Here is a 20,161-nt window from a genome sequence, read left to right on the forward strand (position 1 = left end):
AGAGCAAGGGACTGAATGAATAACTTGTGGTGGACCACTAGAGGGCTCCACTCACACCCAGTGAGTAGGAAGTGTGTTCCTGTGTTTTGTGGCGCGATATGTGCAGTTGTTGTTGGAGAGGAATAAAGAAGGAGTGAGACCTGAGAGCTCACGTACCCTCACCGTGCTGTGTTTTTGCCTCTGTGCTTATGGTAACATCTTAGTTCCCTGTTCTCCAGTTAGAGCTTCATGCTTTGAGTTTCTAGTTTGAGTTATCTTGAGCTTTTCCAGCAAATAAAGCTGCGTATTGAGTTTAATTTTTGGTAAATGGTAAATGGCCTGTATTTATATAGCGCCCTTATGGTCCCTAAGGACCCCAAAGCGCTTTACATACCCAGTCATTCACCCATTCACGCACACATTGGTGATGGCAAGCTACATTGTAGCCACAGCCACCCTGGGGCGCACTGACAGAGGCGAGGCTGCCGGACACTGGCGCCACCGGGCCCTCTGACCACCACCAGTAGGCAACGGGTGAAGTGTCTTGCCCAAGGACACAACGACCGAGACTGTCCGAGCCGGGGCTCGAACCGGCAACCTTCCAATTACAAGGCGAACTCCAAACTCTTGAGCCACGATCGCCCCTAATTTTTCTGTCTGATAGTCCTGCATTTGGGCCCTTCCTCCTGCCTGCCACACAGCACACACCATGACACATTTTAAGAAAGACAAATTAATGAGTGAAATAACAAAAAAACGAAAAAAGCCACTGAGAGACTCCTGTTTGATCTTGATGGTGTCATGAAAGCTGTGCTGTGATGAGCACATCAGGTCTTCATCAATCTCACTTCTCTGTCATTTTGTAAACTGTAAACTGATCTGAAGCAGAGTTTGGTGAATCTAAAGTAGGATTGCAAAATGATCATAAATGTCTTGGATTTCATATTTTTATTGATTAAAAAAAACACTTTACATCAGTTTTAACATCAGAGCAGATCTAACACCACGTTTAGCTCTAAATGCAAGTATGTTTTTCTCATTAGCAGAAAAATTAATAGACTAAAATTCAGTCCTCTGTATTATTACTGAAGCTATGCAGTGACTAATCTAAAAAGGCGACTCATGCATTTAAACTAAATGTAATTTTTATGATTATTAGGAAGCTGATAGAAATATTTAACTATACTCTCAATTCAAAATGACTTCATTGTCTCGTATCACTGATAGAAACATCAACACAAACTCAGATTTCGTCACTGTGAGACCGCGGCGACTCCTGGTTGAGCCATATAAGCAGTTGGCACTTGTTGTGAAGGCATCATCATCATGGGTGCCTGCATGACTGGAAAAGGTTGCATGTTCACAATGTTGTTATTCTGTATGTTGACCACAGTGGGGGCTTGCTTACGATGCTTTAACTCGCGATGCATCTGACACCAGGAGCACGTGGCGCAGCAATAGGAAATTGCAATATCCTTACAGAGAGAGCCCTGCAGAGAGACGGTACAACCATTATTTCTTTCTTTCTCCTTTTCTGCTTCATGACATTGTCTCACTGTCACTGCTTCATACCTTGATGCCATATCTGTTTCGCATGGCAGCCCTTACAGACAAGACTGCAGGAGGAACACAAACAGGTATCCCACAGACTGCTAATCCACCAGAGCAACATGTATCACATAAAGGGAGACAGCTGTTCTCTCCAAACCTTCCTGCAACGGTGCTGGCGAGGCAGGGGCCGCACCAGAAACCATAGCAGCCTGAAAAACAGAAATGCATCACCAAAGTGGTAACATGTCTGAAGCGCCTAAGACCCCAGAAATGACAAGAAAAAGATCTTAAACTTCTTACAAGTACTGGCATCCTCAAAGCAATCCAAGAGCCCACTGTCCCAGTCTGTCAAGGGTTTTTCTGCCATTGTATGTTGAACTTCAGCCACAGACACTAAATAATTACTCTGTAAAAGTAGAATGAAGTAGAGAAAGCCCAAATAAAACAATTGCAATGAAAGTCAGCTTTATACAACTTTGTCTTCTTTCAGCTGAGACAGAAGGCTAAAGAAACAGTAATCCGTGCCCTTTGTACAACTTGGTTGTATTACTGTAAAGCTTTATATATTGGTGTTACCATTTTGCCCTGTGTCGTCTTCAGCTGCTGTAAAATGTTGGATCACAACTTTTAACTGGCTGCACAGTTAAAGTGCTTAAATGGTCTTCCCCGACCTTCCCTCTCTGAGCTGCACTTGCACTTGCCTTCCCACTAACACCAACTGACCGACTGCTCCTGGATGTGTCGAGGACACAGCGAAGGCTCAGACGGACTTTTGCCGTAGCGGGTCCCAAATTTTGAAATTCGTTACCATTTCACATTAGAGAGGTCTCTTCACTGCCAGTTCTTAAATCCAGTCTAAAGATTCACGTCTTCTGCTTGATGTTTGACCCAGTTTAAAATGTTTATTATTCATTTAAAATTCTTTTACTCATGTTTATCTTGTATTGTAATGACATTTTTAAAAATTTTGAATTCTATTTTATATTTAATGTATTTATTAATAAGAACATCTCTAGGTTATCCCAAAATCTGACATGTGTTTGTGAGCCAGGACACGGACCTCATTAAGCCAGGTGACGTCTGGTCCCATTTGGCTTTAGTTACGTAGTTAGGAACATGTTACAAGTTTTGAGGTTTTTTTTTTAGGGTACATTACTTGTGAATCAGGACATTGTTATATATAGCTACTTTGACATAGTCCGATTGATTGCAAGGCTAATTTATGACGTTTTTATATTTCTATTTAACCCTTTCAGGCACAGTGTCACTACACTGGACAGCTATTGATGGTACACTCAAAAAAATGAAATTAGTTCGTTGTTACATGTACAAGATTCAAACTTGTAATTTGAACTAAATAATTTCATGTTTCTATGGTGAACATATTTAAATAATGTAGCATTTGCATGAAATTCAGCAACTTAATTTATTCTTAGTTAGTTTAAAAAAGTTAGTTGCCTGGACTGGTTCGTTGTCTCTATGAAATCATCAACCCCCATTGGTTCACTAAGCAAGCCTAGCAGTATTTGCCTTGTTTAACAAAGTATTTGTTCAAACAACAAGATTTCATTGTGTTTTCCTAAAGTTTTTAACTTATGCAGAATGAATTAAAACAAATTTCACTTCACATACTTCAATAAATCACTTCAAGCCAATGCAAGTATACTACGTTGATCCAACATAATTTGATTACATTAAACCATCAAATGCCAAATGTGTTGGTTTGACATGGTCAAAATTGGGTTATTGTACATGATTAAATCATGTGGAAAAAGGTGCCATGATTAAATTGTGTTAATCCAACAACAGATTTTTTTGAGTGTATACTTCAACATAAACCACTACATTGGACACTGATGTGTAACTCCATACCCTGCCACCCACTGGTCAGCCAGTTGTCCACCTAAGTGGACATGTTAAAAACTATTTTGAAAAGTACATGTTTTAAAAAATGAAGATCAAAAATCTTTTTTTTTCATGTCTAAAGATGAATAAAAATACTTAAGAAAAAAAATCCAGATTGACATTGTCAGTATTCATGCATGAAAGGGTTAAGTTTCTATTCTATATTCACCCTCCATCCATAATAAAGAAAACTAAACCAATGAAATATCAGAATCTCTGATAAATGAAATAACTGAACTGACAGCATCATTAACACCAAGCACTAAAGAAAAAAAAGAGATGACACAACAAACGTTTCACTTACTTCTTCTTCTGCACTCTGATGTCTCTCCTCTCCAGCACTCAGTCACACTCTGTTCTTCTTTATCAAAGGAGGTCATGACACACAGTCCCAGTGAAAACATTGGACATGTGAGCATGACTGGTACTGAATATTTGAATATTCAAACATGCAGTTTAAATTGGCTGCACAGAGGTTAAATAACTGAGAGTGAACTACCAAAAGCAGTGGTTTGATCTAAACATTGGCTACTGCTAACAATAATAACACTTAAAGAGCAACGCTCTAATACACATGAGTGAAAAGAGGAAGGGACTAAACGAATAACTGAATAAATGTATAAATGACTGCTGGATTTTAGCCTTTTAGTAAAACTATGTAACCACTGAGAGAACTCTGGGTTCAGGATGAAGGCTACAAGATCAAGCCTGACATCATCACTAAAAGCAGCTTGTTAAAAACACTTATAATAGTTTCAGCATGAAAACTATTGCGGTTTGTAACTCTCTGAGTCAGCAGACAGACAGTATTGTGCTTATTTGTGGTCATAGATCAACAAAGTCAGAAAAGTGAAAGCGATGGAGGAAGAGAGCCAAGAGTTGTGGCTATGGAGAGTTTGCTGAGTTTTCATGGAAAAACAGAGATGGGAAAGTTGACCTGTGGTTATGCTTGTAGAGGTGTTAGGGTTTAGTTTACCTCCAGGGACACACCCGTCAGTGTGCTTACTATCTTTGTCTCTTTTAACCACGGTCAATTAAGTATCTTTTGTTGTGTGTGGAGAATACCCACAAACACAAGTATGGTTTTAAGACAAATTCAGAAGTATGAGTGTGCTGGTTTGGGACAAAAATGTCAACTACCTACCAAGAAGCAGAGGGTAAATAGAAATCCTGTCCATAGGCTTGATTTCTTGCATTTGCGCAATATCTCTGTTTTAGAAATCACATGACTATCCAGCATTGCAACCAGGAAAGAGTTGCAGTCTTACACACCTCTCTGCAGCTTCTCTCCTCCTGCTATGACCCCAAACCCCATCACCATAGAAACTGTGTCTGCTCACAGACCAACAAACCAACCAAAAATGATCAAAAATGACATAAAACAATCACAAAGAAAGAACAATATAGTTTCCTCAGCTCCATCAACATGTCTGTTATACCCCATTCCTAGAAGAATGCTTAAAGACGTACTACCATTAGTTAATGATTTAATATAAATTATCATCATTTATCTCTATTATTGGGGTACGTACAAAGGGCCTTTAAGCTGGCAGTGATTAAACCACTATTTAAAAAACATCACTTTGTTTTCTCTGTATTATTCTAGTATCTCTACCTTATAATATAAAGCACTTTGAGGTGACCACTGCTGTGATTTGGCACAATATAAATAAAATTGAACTGAACTGAATGTCTCTGTAGGTCAGTGTATGTAAATGAGGCCATGCAAAAGTGTCAATGAAATGATCTGAGCCTTTATCATCCTTTAATCAAGGTGGTTGCACCTTAAGTGTGTTTATGTAGCAATTGGAAGAGAAAAGAGTCACTCATTTTCTTTTAAAAATCTTTGTCAGAGAAGACGACCAGCAAGCAACTACAAAATGTAATGAAATCACTATTTTTATTACATATAGTTCAAGTCTACCCAGTGTTGCTTGGTTTACGAATTGTGACATAAATACCCCCTTAAGGTCGATTTCTTACAGCTCAGAAGAGAGCTGCTAAACCAAGGTATTTACAAAATATAGAGTATGCTCACGCCACATTATAAGAGTGTGGGGAGGGTTTTTATGGCTTAAAATATATAAAAATAATATAATAAACATGTGGTTTCTACTTGGTGGATTCTCACCGATCACGAGGGGTGCCGGAACGTAACGCCTGCAATAATCAGGGATCTGGGTTCGAGCCCTGACTAGAGCCTTTCAAAGTAGAGTTTGGTTGGTCTCCCTGTGCCTGCGTGGGTTTACTCTGCATACTTCAGCTTCCTCCCACACTCAGCTGACATGCATGTCAGGTTATCTGGTTAAGTGGAAAAACTTGCTGTAGGTGGCAGGTAGACAAAGTCCCCAAAGCACATAAAATAAGTCCAAGTTTATCAAAAATTAAATTTGACACCAGCCTTTAATATGCTTTAAGGAAGTTAGTTGGACCTTAACAGTGTGCTTATGTAATAAAAAGCAGAGATTCTGCAATTCTGCCTCATCTGTTGAGGCTAATGCTGAATGTTCAGTTTCATTTCTGCTTAACTGTAACTTAACATTTTTATGTCACACGGCTTTACAAGAAACACACATTTGCAGGAATTACAGGATGTACATTCTTGATGTCACATTTTTGGTCTGTTAGTCACAAAATGCCTGTTGGACTAAACCAGCTTTTCTTACTGAATTATTTAAAACAACCTTATAGTATAAAATATGAACTTCAAACCAGTTTTTCCAGCTTGCAAGGCACGCTTCTTCTAATGCTGCTATGTTGTGACACAGGACAATAGATAAATTAGCCAGGTGCAGTCTCCTCTTTGTCCGTGTGATTCATCGAACTCATTATTAGGATGCACTTGCCAGGTCATATCAGGCCTTAAACCCTGAGCCTCACTTGTCCATAGAGATTCATTTGTTCAGAGGCTCTTTTCATATTTGGATGTTCTCTTTGATGTTGATGAAATTCACAAATGTACAGGCTTCCTACAGAAGTAAAGTTAGTTAATTTTTAAAATAAATTATATAAATGCATCTGGGTCCTCTTTATTTGATGATCTTGAAGCTAAGCAATTAAAGTAACCAAAGAAGTTAATTTTTAAAACCCTTTCCTGCTGTTGGCTGTCAAGGAGTAGACTGTTTTTCCTTCGCCAGTACTTGGTCTTCAGTTCCTTGTGATTCTCTCGTTGTTCAGCTGTGTACTTACTTCATTTCCTTGTGCCTACAGCTTGCATCGTTTCAACTTTCAACCTGTCAACAGCTGAAAGCAGTCTCATGCCGGGTACTCATCCGCCTTCACCCTGTTTCACCGCTTCACCTTTAGAAATTAGATCTTCCCCCACCTCACCTGCCTGTCCTCCTGCCTACTGCCCGTTCCAGAGTTTCATCTACCTAAAGTTGGAAAAGAAACACAAGTGATCATTCTGCCGCTCACTCGGCCTCCTGCCCTCGCCGAAGTTTGAATGAGTCGTGAGATGTTTCAGTCTCCCTCTTTCAGACGCTCAGTTCCCCTGTCTCTCACTGATCCAGCTCCTCCTGTGTTTTGCAGCCTTACGCCTCAGCGAACCCCCGTTTTGGAAACCCTGTGTCCAACTATTGCTAAGTTGACTGTGTTTTGCCTTTGTGTTGATAAAGACCGTGATTGTGATCACTGTTTGAGTTTGGGGTCTGTTCATCTCCTGCATCGGCCTCTGGGCCTTGTGACACTGAGTCTTTCCTTGTATGTTAACATTTTTTTCTCCCTTTGTCAAGGAGGGATACCAAGCATCATAGTTAAATGGCTCTTTATATTGAAAACACCATGAGGAGACAAACATACTGCATGACACAAAGCATCAGTGTAAAGTCTGAAACAAATGCTTCATGGTGGATTTTTGCAGTTTTTACAGTTGAAACACTCATTCGATAAACTCTGAAAAAGTAAGATAAGACTACAAAAATGGTGTCCAGCTCTCTGAATGTTTTTATTGAGTCAGTAAAATATTATTATTAAATATTGTTATTACTATATTGCTATATTATATTATTACTTATATAATTGTTACATATCTACATATGCAACTAAGATTCGAATGGGTGAATCATCATTCCCTTCATTTTTGTTAACTCTTAACACAGATACTTTTCTTGATAACTAGGAAATCATGAAAATTAATTTAACATAGTCTAGTTTCAAAATGATTACATTACACTCTTTCACTGATAAATATGTCAGAACACACTCTGACACTCTGCATTATCAGATTTCTCAGTTTCACTTTTAGTAAATGACCACTCCTGGTTGAGTCATGTAACCAGTTGCAACTGGTTGCGCAGGCATCATTATCACTCCTGGCTGGACAGTTGGAATAAGCTGCATGTTGATGACAGTGTTATTGTGTAAGTTGATGACAGTTGGTGTTTTCTTGCGATGCTTTAACTCGCGATGCATCTGACAGGTTTTCCCAGTTTAGGTTCTGTTAGCTCCATGCCAGTCATTTCCTGTTTCTGTTTGTATGTCACCACGTGTAGATAAAAGCTCACTCTCAGTGAGCCTGCACTTGGGTCCTTTCTCTCATCACTCCACACGTCTGTGGTTGCAGCCGTGACAGAAATAGTCAAGTCACTTTGGGTATGTCATTTTCCAACAGGAACGTCAGAGAAAAAAAAAACCCTGGGGCTTAATAAGTTAAATAAAAGTGCAATATTGTAACTGCTTTTATTTAATCTGTTCTTAATTTGGAAATATATTTAATTTACAAGTTTTAGAGAGTTCTTTCGACAGTACATATCCAAGATATATGATCACAATTATAATATTTCTGACTATAATATTTCCAACTTACACAGTATTCGAGGGAGTACTGTAGTTACTTTCAGGTGGACCCTTGCCACAAGGGTTTGCCAGAGCAGGTAGCTGTGCATGTTTGATTTGGCAGAGTTTATGCTGGATGCTCTTTCTGACACAACTCCAAATATAGAATTTGTGTCTCCACCTGGAATCAGATCAGCAACCTTTCACTTGTCAAGTACAAGGGCAAGCAACTACATTATGCAGACCACAAAATAAAAAGGCACTTATTTGATAATAAAAAGCATCACTTTAGCTTAAGTCAGCTTCCTCAGGATGTTATTTTCTGGGTCAGGAATCCATATATGCCTGACTCTTGGTTCAAGCCCTGACTGAAGCCTTTCAAAGTAGAGTTTCGCTGTTCTCCCTGTGCCTGCGTGGGTTTCCTCTGCATGCTTCAGCTTCCTCTCACACTCAGCTGACATGTATGTCAGGTTATCTGGTAAAGTGGAAAAACTTGCTGTAGGTGGCAGGTAGACAAAGTTCCCAAAGCATATAAAATAAGTCCAAGTTTGTCAAAAATCAAATCTTACACCAGCCTATAGTATGCTTTAAGGAAGTTAGTTGTGCTTATGTAATAAGAAGCAGAGATTCTGAAATTCTGCCTGATCCGTTGAGGCTAATGCTGAATGTAAGGTTTCAATTCTGTTTAACCTTGACTTAGCATTTTTATGTCACACGGCTTTACAAAAACACACAAACTACTCTGCGTCTCTGAATCTGTTACAGTCTGTGAAAAATCTCAATCACTATTTTCCTTCAAGAAAATAAGAAAGCCTTCTGACACAAGAGAACTGTGATTTATATGTTTTATAGATGTGATATAGAATTTGCAGCAATGAAAGGACATTCTTGATGCCACATTTCTGGTCTGTTAGTCATTAGATGCCTCTGGGACTAAACCAGCTTTTCTTACTGATCTATTATTAACTGCTGATGGTGGTTCAGTTTTTGTTCTGGTTGAAGTAACCTTATAGTGTTTGTCATAATCACTAATTACTAATTCCATTACTTCACTTTGCAAAGTGGTTAGCCTCAGAGAAAACAGGCTTAGACTGCTTTAGATCATACTTGTTAAACAGAAAACTGCTAATGCTTCATCATCAGGAGCCTCTATGGGCTCTGTGCCTGGCGCCAATTCCTGATTTACATGCCTTTATCAAGACTGCCATGTGGATGACACCTAGATCTATGTCCCTTTAAACAGACAGAAAAACAAAAAACCTCCCTTTCTCTAGTTAAAAGAGAATAAAATTGAATATAATTTGGTTTGTCGTTCTAAAATTCACAATAAAGAAGAGCCTTGGTTCTCCATCCAAAAATCGAAGTATGCCATGTGAAATAAACGGTTTTTAGATAAATAAGTATTTAATTACTGGATTACTACAAGCCTACCAGCCAGATACTGTAGTGCTGTTGTAAGAGTGCTAAAATATGAACCTCTAATCAAACCAGATTTTCCAGCTTGCAAGGCACGTTTCTTCTAATGCTGCTATGCTATAGGACAGTGGGCCCCACTCACACCCAAGCTTGGAGGAGGGGTTCTGTTGTGTTTGGGCGCGATATGCTCAGTTGATGTCTGGAGGAGAATAAAGTTGGAGTGGAAAACTAGAGCTCCTGTGTCGTGTCTTCCATGGCTCCATAACAGTGCAACAGATAAATCAGCCAAGTGGAATCTCCCTGAAGCTATGTTTGTCTTAAGCTCTTTGTCAGTGTGATTCATTAAACTCATTATCTGGATGCACTTGCCAGGTCAATTTGTTCAATAGGCTCTTTTCATAGTTTGGTGTTGATGAAATTCACAAATGTGCAGGTTTCCTACAGAGGTAAAGTTAGTTAATTTCTAAAATAATATCAATACATCTGGGTCCTCTTTAATTGATAATCTTGAAGCTAAATAAACTAACCAAAGAAATTAATTTTTAAAACCATTTCCTGCTGTTGGCTGTCAAGCAGGAGACAACAAACCACTGTTTTAAATGCAGAAAATGCTAGCCTGTGTTGGCAGGTTACGGGGAGCTTGACATCTGAGCCTTTGTTCCTTGTTATTGTTAGTTTGTCAGTGTGGACTGTATATCTATGGGGTTCAAATGTACCATTTGCATTTTGCCTTCTGTAGTTTTCCTGTAAAAGTCTTTGCAGTTTTTAGAATTTGATTTTTAGAATTGAATCACTCATTTGAGAAGAAAAGTCTCAGAAAAGTAGGATAAGACTACAAAAATGGCGTCCAGATCTCTGATTGTTTTTATTGAGTCAGTAAAATATTGTTATTATGTAAACAATAACGTACATCTACATTTGTAACCAAACTTCAAATGGGCGAATTATCATTTCCATCATTTCTTGATAAGTAGGAAGTCAATAGTAAGGATTTAGCATACTAAATGATTACATTCTCTGCTTTTACAAGTACATACCCTGAGTAACATCAGATTTCTCAGTTTCACTTTTAGTGAATGATCACTTCTGGTTGAGTCATGAAACCAGTTGCAACTGGTTGTGCAGGCATCATCATTACTCCTGGCTGGACAGTTGGAATAGGCTGCATGTTGACAACAGTGTTATTCTGTATGTTGACAACAGTCGGAGTTTTCTTGCGATGCTTTAACTCGCGATGCATCTGACACCAGGAGCACGTGCAGCAGCAACAGGAAATTGCAATGTCCTTACAGAGAGAGCCCTGCAGAAAGAGAGTACAAGCATTACAGATGTGGTGTAATTCAGGTGGAAGAGCAGGTCATCTACCAACCAGAGGTTTGGTAGATCAGTCCCTGGCTCTGCTGGTCCACATGTCACAATATCCTTGCAGCAGATACTGAGTATGTGTGTGAATGTTTGACAAAAAACATTTAATCATAGTTGAAATCAAATATGGATGTTTTTGATTTAGTGAATGAGACTTGTAATTCCCACTTAAGTCCAGCTTTGAGTTCATGTCTTCGTCTCATGGTTCATACCTTGATGCCATATCTGTTTCGCATGGCAGCTCTTACAGACAAAACTGCAGGAGGAACACAAGCAGGTATCCCAAAGGCTGCTAATACTCCAGGGCCGATTATATCACATAAAGGGAGACAGTTGTTCTCTCCAAATCTTCCTGAAACAGTGCAGGCGAGACAGGGGCAGCACCAGAATCCATAGCAGCCTGAAAAACACAGAAACACATCAACAAAGTGGCAACAAGTCTCAAAAGACTAATGAGAAAAAACCTGTAATCCTGAAAATAGAAATATAATTTAGGAGACAATCAAATTTTACTGGCTTCTTACAAGTATTTGTATCCTCAAAGCAGTCAAGGAGACCACTGTCCCAGTCTGTCAAGGGTTTTTCTGCCATTGTAAGTTGAACTTCACCCACAGACACTGAACGATCGCTCTGTGAAAGTTGAGAAGCAGAAAAAGTCAAAGTGAAAATTATACGTACAAATTAAATGTAAGTCCAAATTTTGGAGGACTATATGCTGTCGATCTTTTCTGTTTGCAAAGATTACTTTTGTAAGAACAACTCTATTAGAGTGCTTTTTCTCAGAGTAATGAAAAATGTATTCGGTTGAATAAACAATATACTGAAGAAACTAAAACTGTGGACACATGCACATAGAAATGAAACCAAAGAGCCTGTTAAGGATATTGTGGTCATTTTTAATTCTTCAATTAAGCTTGATTAATATATCCATAATTCACAAGACATTTTATATAACAAGGTAAAAATTCTGCAGCATAATAGAGAGAAACACCCAAACATCTACAATGAACAAGCATTTGGGGATGTAGGAAGAACAAGCTTTCTACACACATCCAAGTGACTTTCAAACAAACAGCAATACATGGTTAACATATCTCAAAAAGATGGCTTGCGTAATTTGAAACACGAGTACAGTAATGCGTGGGTAAACAACTCTCTCCTGAACAGAATATGTAGACTGGTTTGGAAGTGAAAGTCTGTTACGCTTACAGTTCAGACAGTTTAATATACTTTAACTGTCTCTCAGTCATCCAGGTCATCATGGTCTAAGGAGCCTGGGAAGAAAAGCGTCTGGACTTAAGTTTCTTGAGGACGTTTCACCTCTGAAACATCAGTTCAGACAGTTTAACTTTAACTGCCCTCTAGAACAGACAGCTTAGAATTTGGAGTTCGGCATGTGGTTTGCCTTTCAGAATAATAATTAAAAAACAAAACTCTATAAAGTATACCGCTCTCTTTGTAAGAACTTCTATACTGTTAAATACATTTGAGTCTTTTTTGTTTCAGTTTAAATAAACCTTAGCGTTTTACAGTCACACCCTCATGATGGCCTCTGTTTCTCCGAAGAGGACTAATATACAAAACACACTGCCTGAACACACATGTAATCCAAGAATTTAAAAAGTGAAAGGTTTTTCTGTACAAACTGCCTCTAGTGTCATGGTACAAACGACTAAGTACTAATCACTAAGTTGATGTGAAATGAGTTGTAGAAAACTGGAAGGTCTTACCTGCTCGTGCTGGACACCCTCTGCGCACCTCTTAATGACTGAACGGATGCTCTTTGGATTGAGTTTCATTCAGCTGAGTCAACACAAATAACACTGCAAAGCCTGAAGCGTGGAAACGGAAAAATGAAACTCAAAGTCCATTCAACAATGTCCTTCATGGCCATTGTGTTTTAACCTTTGAGTACAAGCACACTCACCCACACAGCTGTACAAGCAGGTACTCACAGACTCACGCTACCTCGGTTGGCTTCTGCCTCTTGATGTATCTGGCATTGTTAGTACTGTGTGCTGTTCATTAACATGTGTTTATTATTATTATTTACTGTCTGTGAAGGTTCTCAGTCATCCAGGTCACTGTAGTCTAAGGAGCTTGGAAAGAAAGTACCTGAATTTCTTTAAGTTGCTTGAAGACGTTTCACCTCGTATCCGAGAAGCTTCTTCAGTTCTATAGTCAAATGGTGGAGAGTCCCAGATTTGGACAGGACAGGACAGGAAAGGACAGGGGAAAAAGAAATAAAAACCCAAACTGAACCTGAACAAGGGCGGAAACGATCAAATAATAGAAGCAGAGTAGCAGAAGAATCAAAGGAATTTGTTATCTGGACGCTGACGATGATCTGACCTCACTAGTGACAGAAATGGAGGCTGTTAGTCTCTATTAGCTAAGTCAAATTTACAGCTACACAAAACTGCTTCAAATCAGAAGCAAGATGATGGCTGCATCACAGCTTGAGTAGGACTTAGACACTGGGACAGACTCTTGACCTCTTCAACGTGGCCTTGGACTAAGCTGGATCCTTGAATATGATGCCTTCATCTTCCAGGCTTCTAAGTAAGAGGGATCTTTCACTCAGTGAAGCATACCCAGACCTTATATCTTGTTTCCTCTGTTCTCAATGCAGCACCAACAGCATTGATTCTTCTCAGATGAGCCGTTGATTGAAACCACAGCTGTCATTAACACTGCCCTTGATCTTAATGAAGATGGACAGTGCTACATTGGATTCATAATGGTAAAAGCCAAGCTAGCGCCATTATGAAGGTTGAGTTGAATGCTTTACAGCAGGGGTGTCAAACTCATTTTCACTGAGGGCTGCATGAGCATAATGGTTGCCCTCAAAGGCCCAGATGTAACGTAAAAAAGTACAAATGTAATTCAATGTAACCAAATATAACGCAAAAATAAATGTAACTACTTCATAACATATTGTCAAATATATTTATTACTCATTCGAATGACAAATATTACTATGCATTTAAAAAATGTTTGCTTGCTTTTCTGTTACAATAACATACATTTAGTCTAATTTGTCAAGTTAAGAAACCCACATTACTCCACTGCTCAACAATCAAACTGTTTAAGTAAAAAATAAAGAAAAATATTTAAACAAGTTATTATAATAACTTATCAAAATTGTTTGGTCTCAATTGAGAGGGTCAGAATAACATACAACCATCAACAGTGAGCTACAAAGAACATGTGACAGATGTAGAATTTTACAAAAACAAAAGGCTGCCCACAGCCTTCAGGAGTAAACATTTGTCTGCATAAACCTGTAAACAACAAAAACATTGTTGCACATAAAGTAATATAATATAACTCAAAATAACAAATAAACATTGTCTCAGCTCACAACTATGAGTTCAAAATGATAAGGACATGCTGCCTGTCCTTGAACACATCAAGTGGATCCGCTCCCCAACCTCCTCATCTATTGATCATGTTCTGAAAACAACAAACACAAAACAACATGCAAGTACTATCATTAAATTGCACTTGGTTGAAATACATTTTATTATATTTTAAATAGGTTTTTAAAATTACTTACCTATGTGTTTTCTGGCCTGATGTCTGACACCGTTTTCCTTTAACCACTGCAGCCAAGAAGAGTGCCTGACGAGCCCAGTTGTAAGTAAGCTATTAAGACTCGACTGTACACTGTGTTCGTGTTTTCCTCCGAAACAATAAGTTCTGTTGGCGCAGCCTTTCAACGCCTCTCTCTGTCTCTTGCAAGCAAAGTTGACCCAGATAACAAAGTAAAGCTATTTTTCGGCTACGAGCCCGACACGGAACCTGTATTAGTCAGAGGTCCCTTTACTACAGTTCGGAGCCGCGGACCTTCAGTAATAGTAAAAAATCACACAGCAATACTACATTCACGTAGTTGTAAACAGCATGATAATATGTTAAGTAATCCAAAGTATTCAGAATACGTTACTCTCATTGAGTAACGTAACGGAATACGTTACAGAATACATTTTGGGGCATGTATTCTGTAATCTGTAATGGAATACATTTTAAAAGTAACCTTCCCAACACTGCAAACACACACATACTGCATGACACAAAACATCAGTGTAGAATCTGAAACAGATGCTTCATGGTGGATTTTTGCAGTTTTTAGAATTGAATCACTCATTTGAGAAGAAAAGTCTCAGAAAGTAGGATAAGACAACAAAAAATGGCGTCCAGATCTCTGATTTCATGTTTTTATTTAGTCAGTAAAATATTATTATTACTTAAACAACAAAGTACATCTACATTTGTAACTAAACTTCAAATGGGCAGTCATCATTCCCTTCATTTATGTTAACTCTCTTAATCTTCTTGATAGCTAGGAAATCAATTGTAAGGATTTAACATACTAAATGATTACATTCCTATTTTTTTACGAGTAAATACGTGAGAACACACTCTGAGCAGCATCAGATTTCTACGAGTGTCACTTTGTTTGAATGACCACTGTTGGTTGAGTCATGAAACCAGTTGCAACTGGTTGTGCAGGCATCATCATCATTACTCCTGGCTGGACAGTTGGAATAGGCTGCATGTTGACAACAGTGTTATTCTGTATGTTGACAACAGTCGGGGTTTTCTTGCGATGCCTTAACTCGCGATGCATCTGACACCAGGAGCACCACTCGCAGAAACAGGAAATTGCAATGTCCTTACAGAGAGAGCCCTGCAGAAAGAGAGTACAAGCATTACAGATGTGGTGTAATTCAGGTGGAAGAGCAGGTCATCTACCAACCACAATGTCTCGATGCATACTCAATCATCCAGCTAAGTAAATCTGTTCAGATGAACAGAATCAACCTTTGGGAGTACCAGCCAAAAGTTCAATAGATCAATGCCTGGCTTTTCTGATCAACATGTCACAATATCCTTGCAGCAGATACTGAGTATGTGTGTGAATGTTTGACAAAAAACATTTAATCATAGTTGAAATCAAATATGGATGTTTTTGATTTAGTGAATGAGACTTGTAATTCCCACTTAAGTCCAGCTTTGAGTTCACGTCTTCATCTCATGGTTCATACCTTGATGCCATATCTGTTTCGCATGGCAGCTCTTACAGACAAAACTGCAGGAGGAACACAAACAGGTATCCCAAAGGCTGCGAATACACCAGGGCCAATTATATCACATAAAGGGAGACAGTTGTTCTCTCCAAATCTTCCTGAAACAGTGCAGGCGAGACAGGGGCAGCACCAGAATCCATAGCAGCCTGAAAAACACAGAAACACATCAACAAAGTGGCAACAAGTCTCAAAAGACAAAGAAAAAAGTCCTGTAGTTCTGAAAATGAAAATATAATTTCTGAGTCATTCAAATTTAACTGGCTTCTTACAAGTACGTGTATCCTCAAAGCAGTCAAGGAGACCACTGTCCCAGTCTGTCAAGGGTTTTTCTGCCATTGTATGTTGAACTTCACCCACAGACACTGAACGATCGCTCTGTGAAAGTCGAGAAGCAGAAAAAGTCAAATAAAATGAAAGTCAAAATGTTAATTTTGGAGTACTTTCTATCAAACTTATTTACGAGACCTGAGACATTGAAATATTTGTAGCAATGGGAGAATTTAAGTAGAGAAAGAAATTGAAACCAAAGTGTGTGTTAAGGATATTGTGGTCATTTTTTAATTCTTCAATTAAGCTCTATTAATATATCCATAATTCACAATAGATTTTATATAACAAGGTAAAAATTCTGCAGCATAATAGAGAAAAACACCCAAACATCTACAATGAACAAGCATTTGGGGATGTAGGAAGAACAAGCTTTCTACACACATCCAAGTGACTTTCAAACAAACAGCAATACATGGTTGACATATCTCAAAAAGATGACTTGTGTAACTTGAAACACGAGTACAGTAATGCGTGGGTAAACAACTCTCTCCTGAACAGAATATGTAGACTGGTTTGGAAGTGAAAGTCTGTTACGCTTACAGTTCAGACAGTTTAATCCACTTTATCTGCCCTCTACAACAGACAGCCTAGAATTTGGAGTTTGGGATGTTTGCCTTCGGGAATACTAATAACAACCCCCCCCCAAAACTCTAGAAACACAGGGTATTAAAAATGTATACCTCTCTATACTGCTCAATACATTTGAGTCTTTTTTGTTTCAGTTTAAATAAACTTCAGCTTTTTACAGTCACACCGTCATGATGGCCTCTGTTTCTCCGAAGAGGACTAATATACAAAATGCACTGTGTGTACACACATTTTTATTTATCCACTTGTTAATTTCTTGGAAATACATACATTTTCTTTACAAAATGTCTCTAGTATCATGGTACAAATAACTAAGTACTGATCACTAAGTTGATGTAAAATGACTCGTAGAAAACTGGAAGGTCTTACCTGCTCTTGCTGGACACTGTTTGCGCACCTCTGACACTTAATGAATGAAAGGATCCTTGGCTCTTTGGATAAGGAGTGTCAGTGGCATTTGAGCCAACACAAACAATGCTGCAAAACCTGAAACTCTGGAAATGGAAACATGAAACTAAAAGTGAATGTCCATTATGTGGTAATAAATGCATCCTAGGTGATTTTCTAATCGGGTGATTTTCTACCACCTGAGCCACAGCCACCCCATGGGTTGCCGTGGGTGGTAGAGCAGATCAGCTACTGATTGGAAGGTTGGTGATTCAATCCTTGGCTTCCCCAGTCTGCATGCAAAGTATCCTTGGGCAAGATGCTAACCCCAAGTGCTCTCCGATACTTTCATTGGAGTGTGAATGTGTGTGAATGTTGGTTAGATTGCACTAGAGTTTAGAATGTGCTTGTATGAGTGGGTGTGAATGGGATGAATGATGCATGTTGTATGCAGCGTTTTGAGTAGAAAAGCACTGTATAAGAATCAGTCCATTTTGTGCCCACACCATGCCAGTGTTACACACGTGGGGAATTGATAAGAATTTAGCGATTCCGATTCCAATATCGATATCCCTCATCGATTCGATTTCTTATTGATTCTCATTTGCTCCACTTTGAGAGTCACCACCATCTCTAAGTAGCATATCAACGACATTACATTAATGGAAAGCAATTACATGGTGCATGGTCTAATGTTTGTGAATGTTGGAGGTATTTCCCCTCTTTGTTGTGTTCAGTGCTGGGGTCATAACTCCAAAAAAGCAAGTTGTTACAGATATTACACAGAACACTTTTCTTATAAGTAGTGCACTATATTACTTATTACACCCAGGAGAAAGACATTTGTCGTACTACTCATTATGTTACTTTCATGTTACTCTGTAAAATGATCTGAAACACACTGTGTCATGATCGCCAATTAATATAAACCTGTGGCTACAGCCCAACACACCAACAAAAATCCCTGTCTTAATGAGGACACACATCCTCTTTCTCTTAGGATTTAGGTATGAACACAAAGCCAACAACACAAAGCAAAGATGAAAACCACCGCAAAGAGATTTCAAAGCAATGATTCTACTTTAGAAACAGGATGATGAATGTTGGATAGAAAGCATTTAAGCAGAAAGAGCTTAGAAAGAAAGTGCTTGTGTGAAACGGTGAATGAGGCAAGTTGCATGAAGTGCTTTAAGTGTTTAGATGCAGTACAAAAGCGGTATATAAGAACCAGTCCAATTACCGCTTACCATAACTGTCCCGCAACCTGGTCAATGAATGGGTTCAGCCTCAACAAAGAACTTATTTTCAAGACTAGTTCCCCTCTTCCAGCTGTTTAACTTTATCCTTGAATGCTAACCGTTAAACATAGTGGATTACCTGAAATTTTGCAGTGTTTTAAGGGGATTTTAAGGGTTTTCACTTGAAGCCTTGGACTTCCTTGCCACACTGATGAGCTTTGTCATTCCTCGTATCGAGGCCTTCCATAAGGAGAACTATTCTAATCAATGTGGAAAAAGAAGTCTGTCAACAGGTTTAGTTGTGAAAACACTGACCTTTGGGCAGATCTCTGCATCATGTTCTGGTTTGACCAGATTAAACGTACTTCATGTCTCAGATGTAAATAGCTGTTGTTAGAACTTCAAGAACCAAAGATGGGTGAACAAACTTGTCTTGGCGTTGTTGTTCGCCCTGTCGCAATGTTAGCTAAATGGTGATCCTTTGAAACATGGTGCCACTGAGTCTCTGTAGTGGACATACTAATTCTTTAGACTTTTTTGGGTACATACATTTAAAACCTTTGTGAAGAGTTATGGATTTATCCTAAGACAATCTTTCTATCGGTGCAATACCGTAAAGCATTCAACTCAAGCCTCAAGGCACTAGCTTGGCTTTTACCATGATGAATCCAATGTAGCACTGTCCGTCTTCATTGAGAGTAAAGGCAATGTTAATGACGGCTGTAATTTCAATCAACATCTTCTCTGAGAAGAAACGATGCTGTTGGTGCTGCATTGAGAACAGAGGCAACGAGACATAAGGTCTGGGTATGTACGGGAGTTCGACCTCTCAAAGGGAGCCTTTCTGTGCATTCCATTTCTTTTCTTTGGCAGTTACATGGATCAGTGGTAAGGTCTTGGATGAGGGCCTTGCACTGAACAGTGATGCACAGCTATAGAGGATATGCCTGATAAATGAAGGATCGTTCTTGCTTAGAAGCCTGGAAAATTAAGATCTCATATTCAAGGATCCAGCATAGTCCAAGGCCACGTTGACAAGGTCAAGAGTCCGTCCCTATGTCTGTGTGTGAAGACCTTTGCCAGGTTATTAGCTGGCAGTTCAGTGTAACTGAAAATCTGATTTAGCTTCTCTTCTATCTTATCTTTCTTTAAAAGACTGACAGCCTCCATTTCTGTCAGGAGTGAGGTCAGATCATCGTCAGCATAAAGATTCCAGAAAACAAATTCCTTTTCTTAACCCATAGTTGCCCAATTGTTTGATGGTTTCCACTCTTGTTCATGGTTTAGTTGTTGTTTAGTTGTTTAGTGTTAATTGTAGCTTGAACAGTTTCTTGTGTGCAGAGGTGTTAAAGAACCACATTCCTGATGTATAGATGGTAACTGAAAGTTTGACTTTTGAAAAATGCCTGTTTCATTACTTGTGTTGGTCCACCATGACGTGGTGTCTTTAAGAACTGTTTTTAATATATTTTTGCATTCTTAGCACAATTAGGATAATGCAACTCCTTAACAGGACTGTAGTGTGGCTGTAGC

General features: G+C 38.8%; 3 protein-coding genes across 4 annotated transcripts; all 3 read right to left on the bottom strand.

Moving 5' to 3' along the window:
* Positions 1–912: 912 nt before the first annotated feature.
* Positions 913–3,841, bottom strand: LOC109195089 (cornifelin). 2 transcript variants are annotated; one of them, XR_003214468.1, is made up of 4 exons: positions 3,740–3,841; positions 1,831–1,936; positions 1,552–1,739; positions 913–1,469 (listed from the first exon to the last, which is right to left on the bottom strand). XR_003214468.1 is itself a non-coding variant. In XM_019346523.2 (4 exons), exons 1-4 carry the CDS (start codon positions 2,618–2,620, stop codon positions 1,233–1,235), a joined length of 561 nt encoding a protein of 186 aa, XP_019202068.2. In that variant the 5' UTR covers positions 2,621–2,635; the 3' UTR covers positions 913–1,232. The 2 variants fall into 2 exon arrangements, 1 of the variants encoding a protein (XP_019202068.2); XM_019346523.2 differs by lacking the exon at positions 3,740–3,841 and adding an exon at positions 2,591–2,635.
* Positions 3,842–10,480: 6,639 nt separating this feature from the next.
* LOC109195090 (protein PLANT CADMIUM RESISTANCE 9-like) lies at positions 10,481–12,996 on the bottom strand. The gene is made up of 5 exons (XM_019346524.2): positions 12,920–12,996; positions 12,723–12,824; positions 11,517–11,622; positions 11,205–11,392; positions 10,481–10,927 (listed from the first exon to the last, which is right to left on the bottom strand). The coding sequence occupies exons 2-5, from the start codon at positions 12,789–12,791 to the stop codon at positions 10,697–10,699; spliced, it is 594 nt and encodes a 197-aa protein (XP_019202069.1). The 5' UTR covers positions 12,792–12,824; positions 12,920–12,996; the 3' UTR covers positions 10,481–10,696.
* Positions 12,997–15,198: 2,202 nt separating this feature from the next.
* On the bottom strand, positions 15,199–17,507 carry LOC109195091 (cornifelin). Its single transcript, XM_019346525.2, has 4 exons — positions 17,373–17,507; positions 16,355–16,460; positions 16,044–16,231; positions 15,199–15,685 (listed from the first exon to the last, which is right to left on the bottom strand). Exons 2-4 carry the CDS (start codon positions 16,419–16,421, stop codon positions 15,446–15,448), a joined length of 495 nt encoding a protein of 164 aa, XP_019202070.1. The 5' UTR covers positions 16,422–16,460; positions 17,373–17,507; the 3' UTR covers positions 15,199–15,445.
* Between the last annotated feature and the right edge of the window lie 2,654 nt (positions 17,508–20,161).

Source organism: Oreochromis niloticus, linkage group LG17 (assembly GCF_001858045.2).
Source record: "Oreochromis niloticus isolate F11D_XX linkage group LG17, O_niloticus_UMD_NMBU, whole genome shotgun sequence".
Taxonomy (NCBI): Eukaryota; Metazoa; Chordata; class Actinopteri; order Cichliformes; family Cichlidae; genus Oreochromis; species Oreochromis niloticus.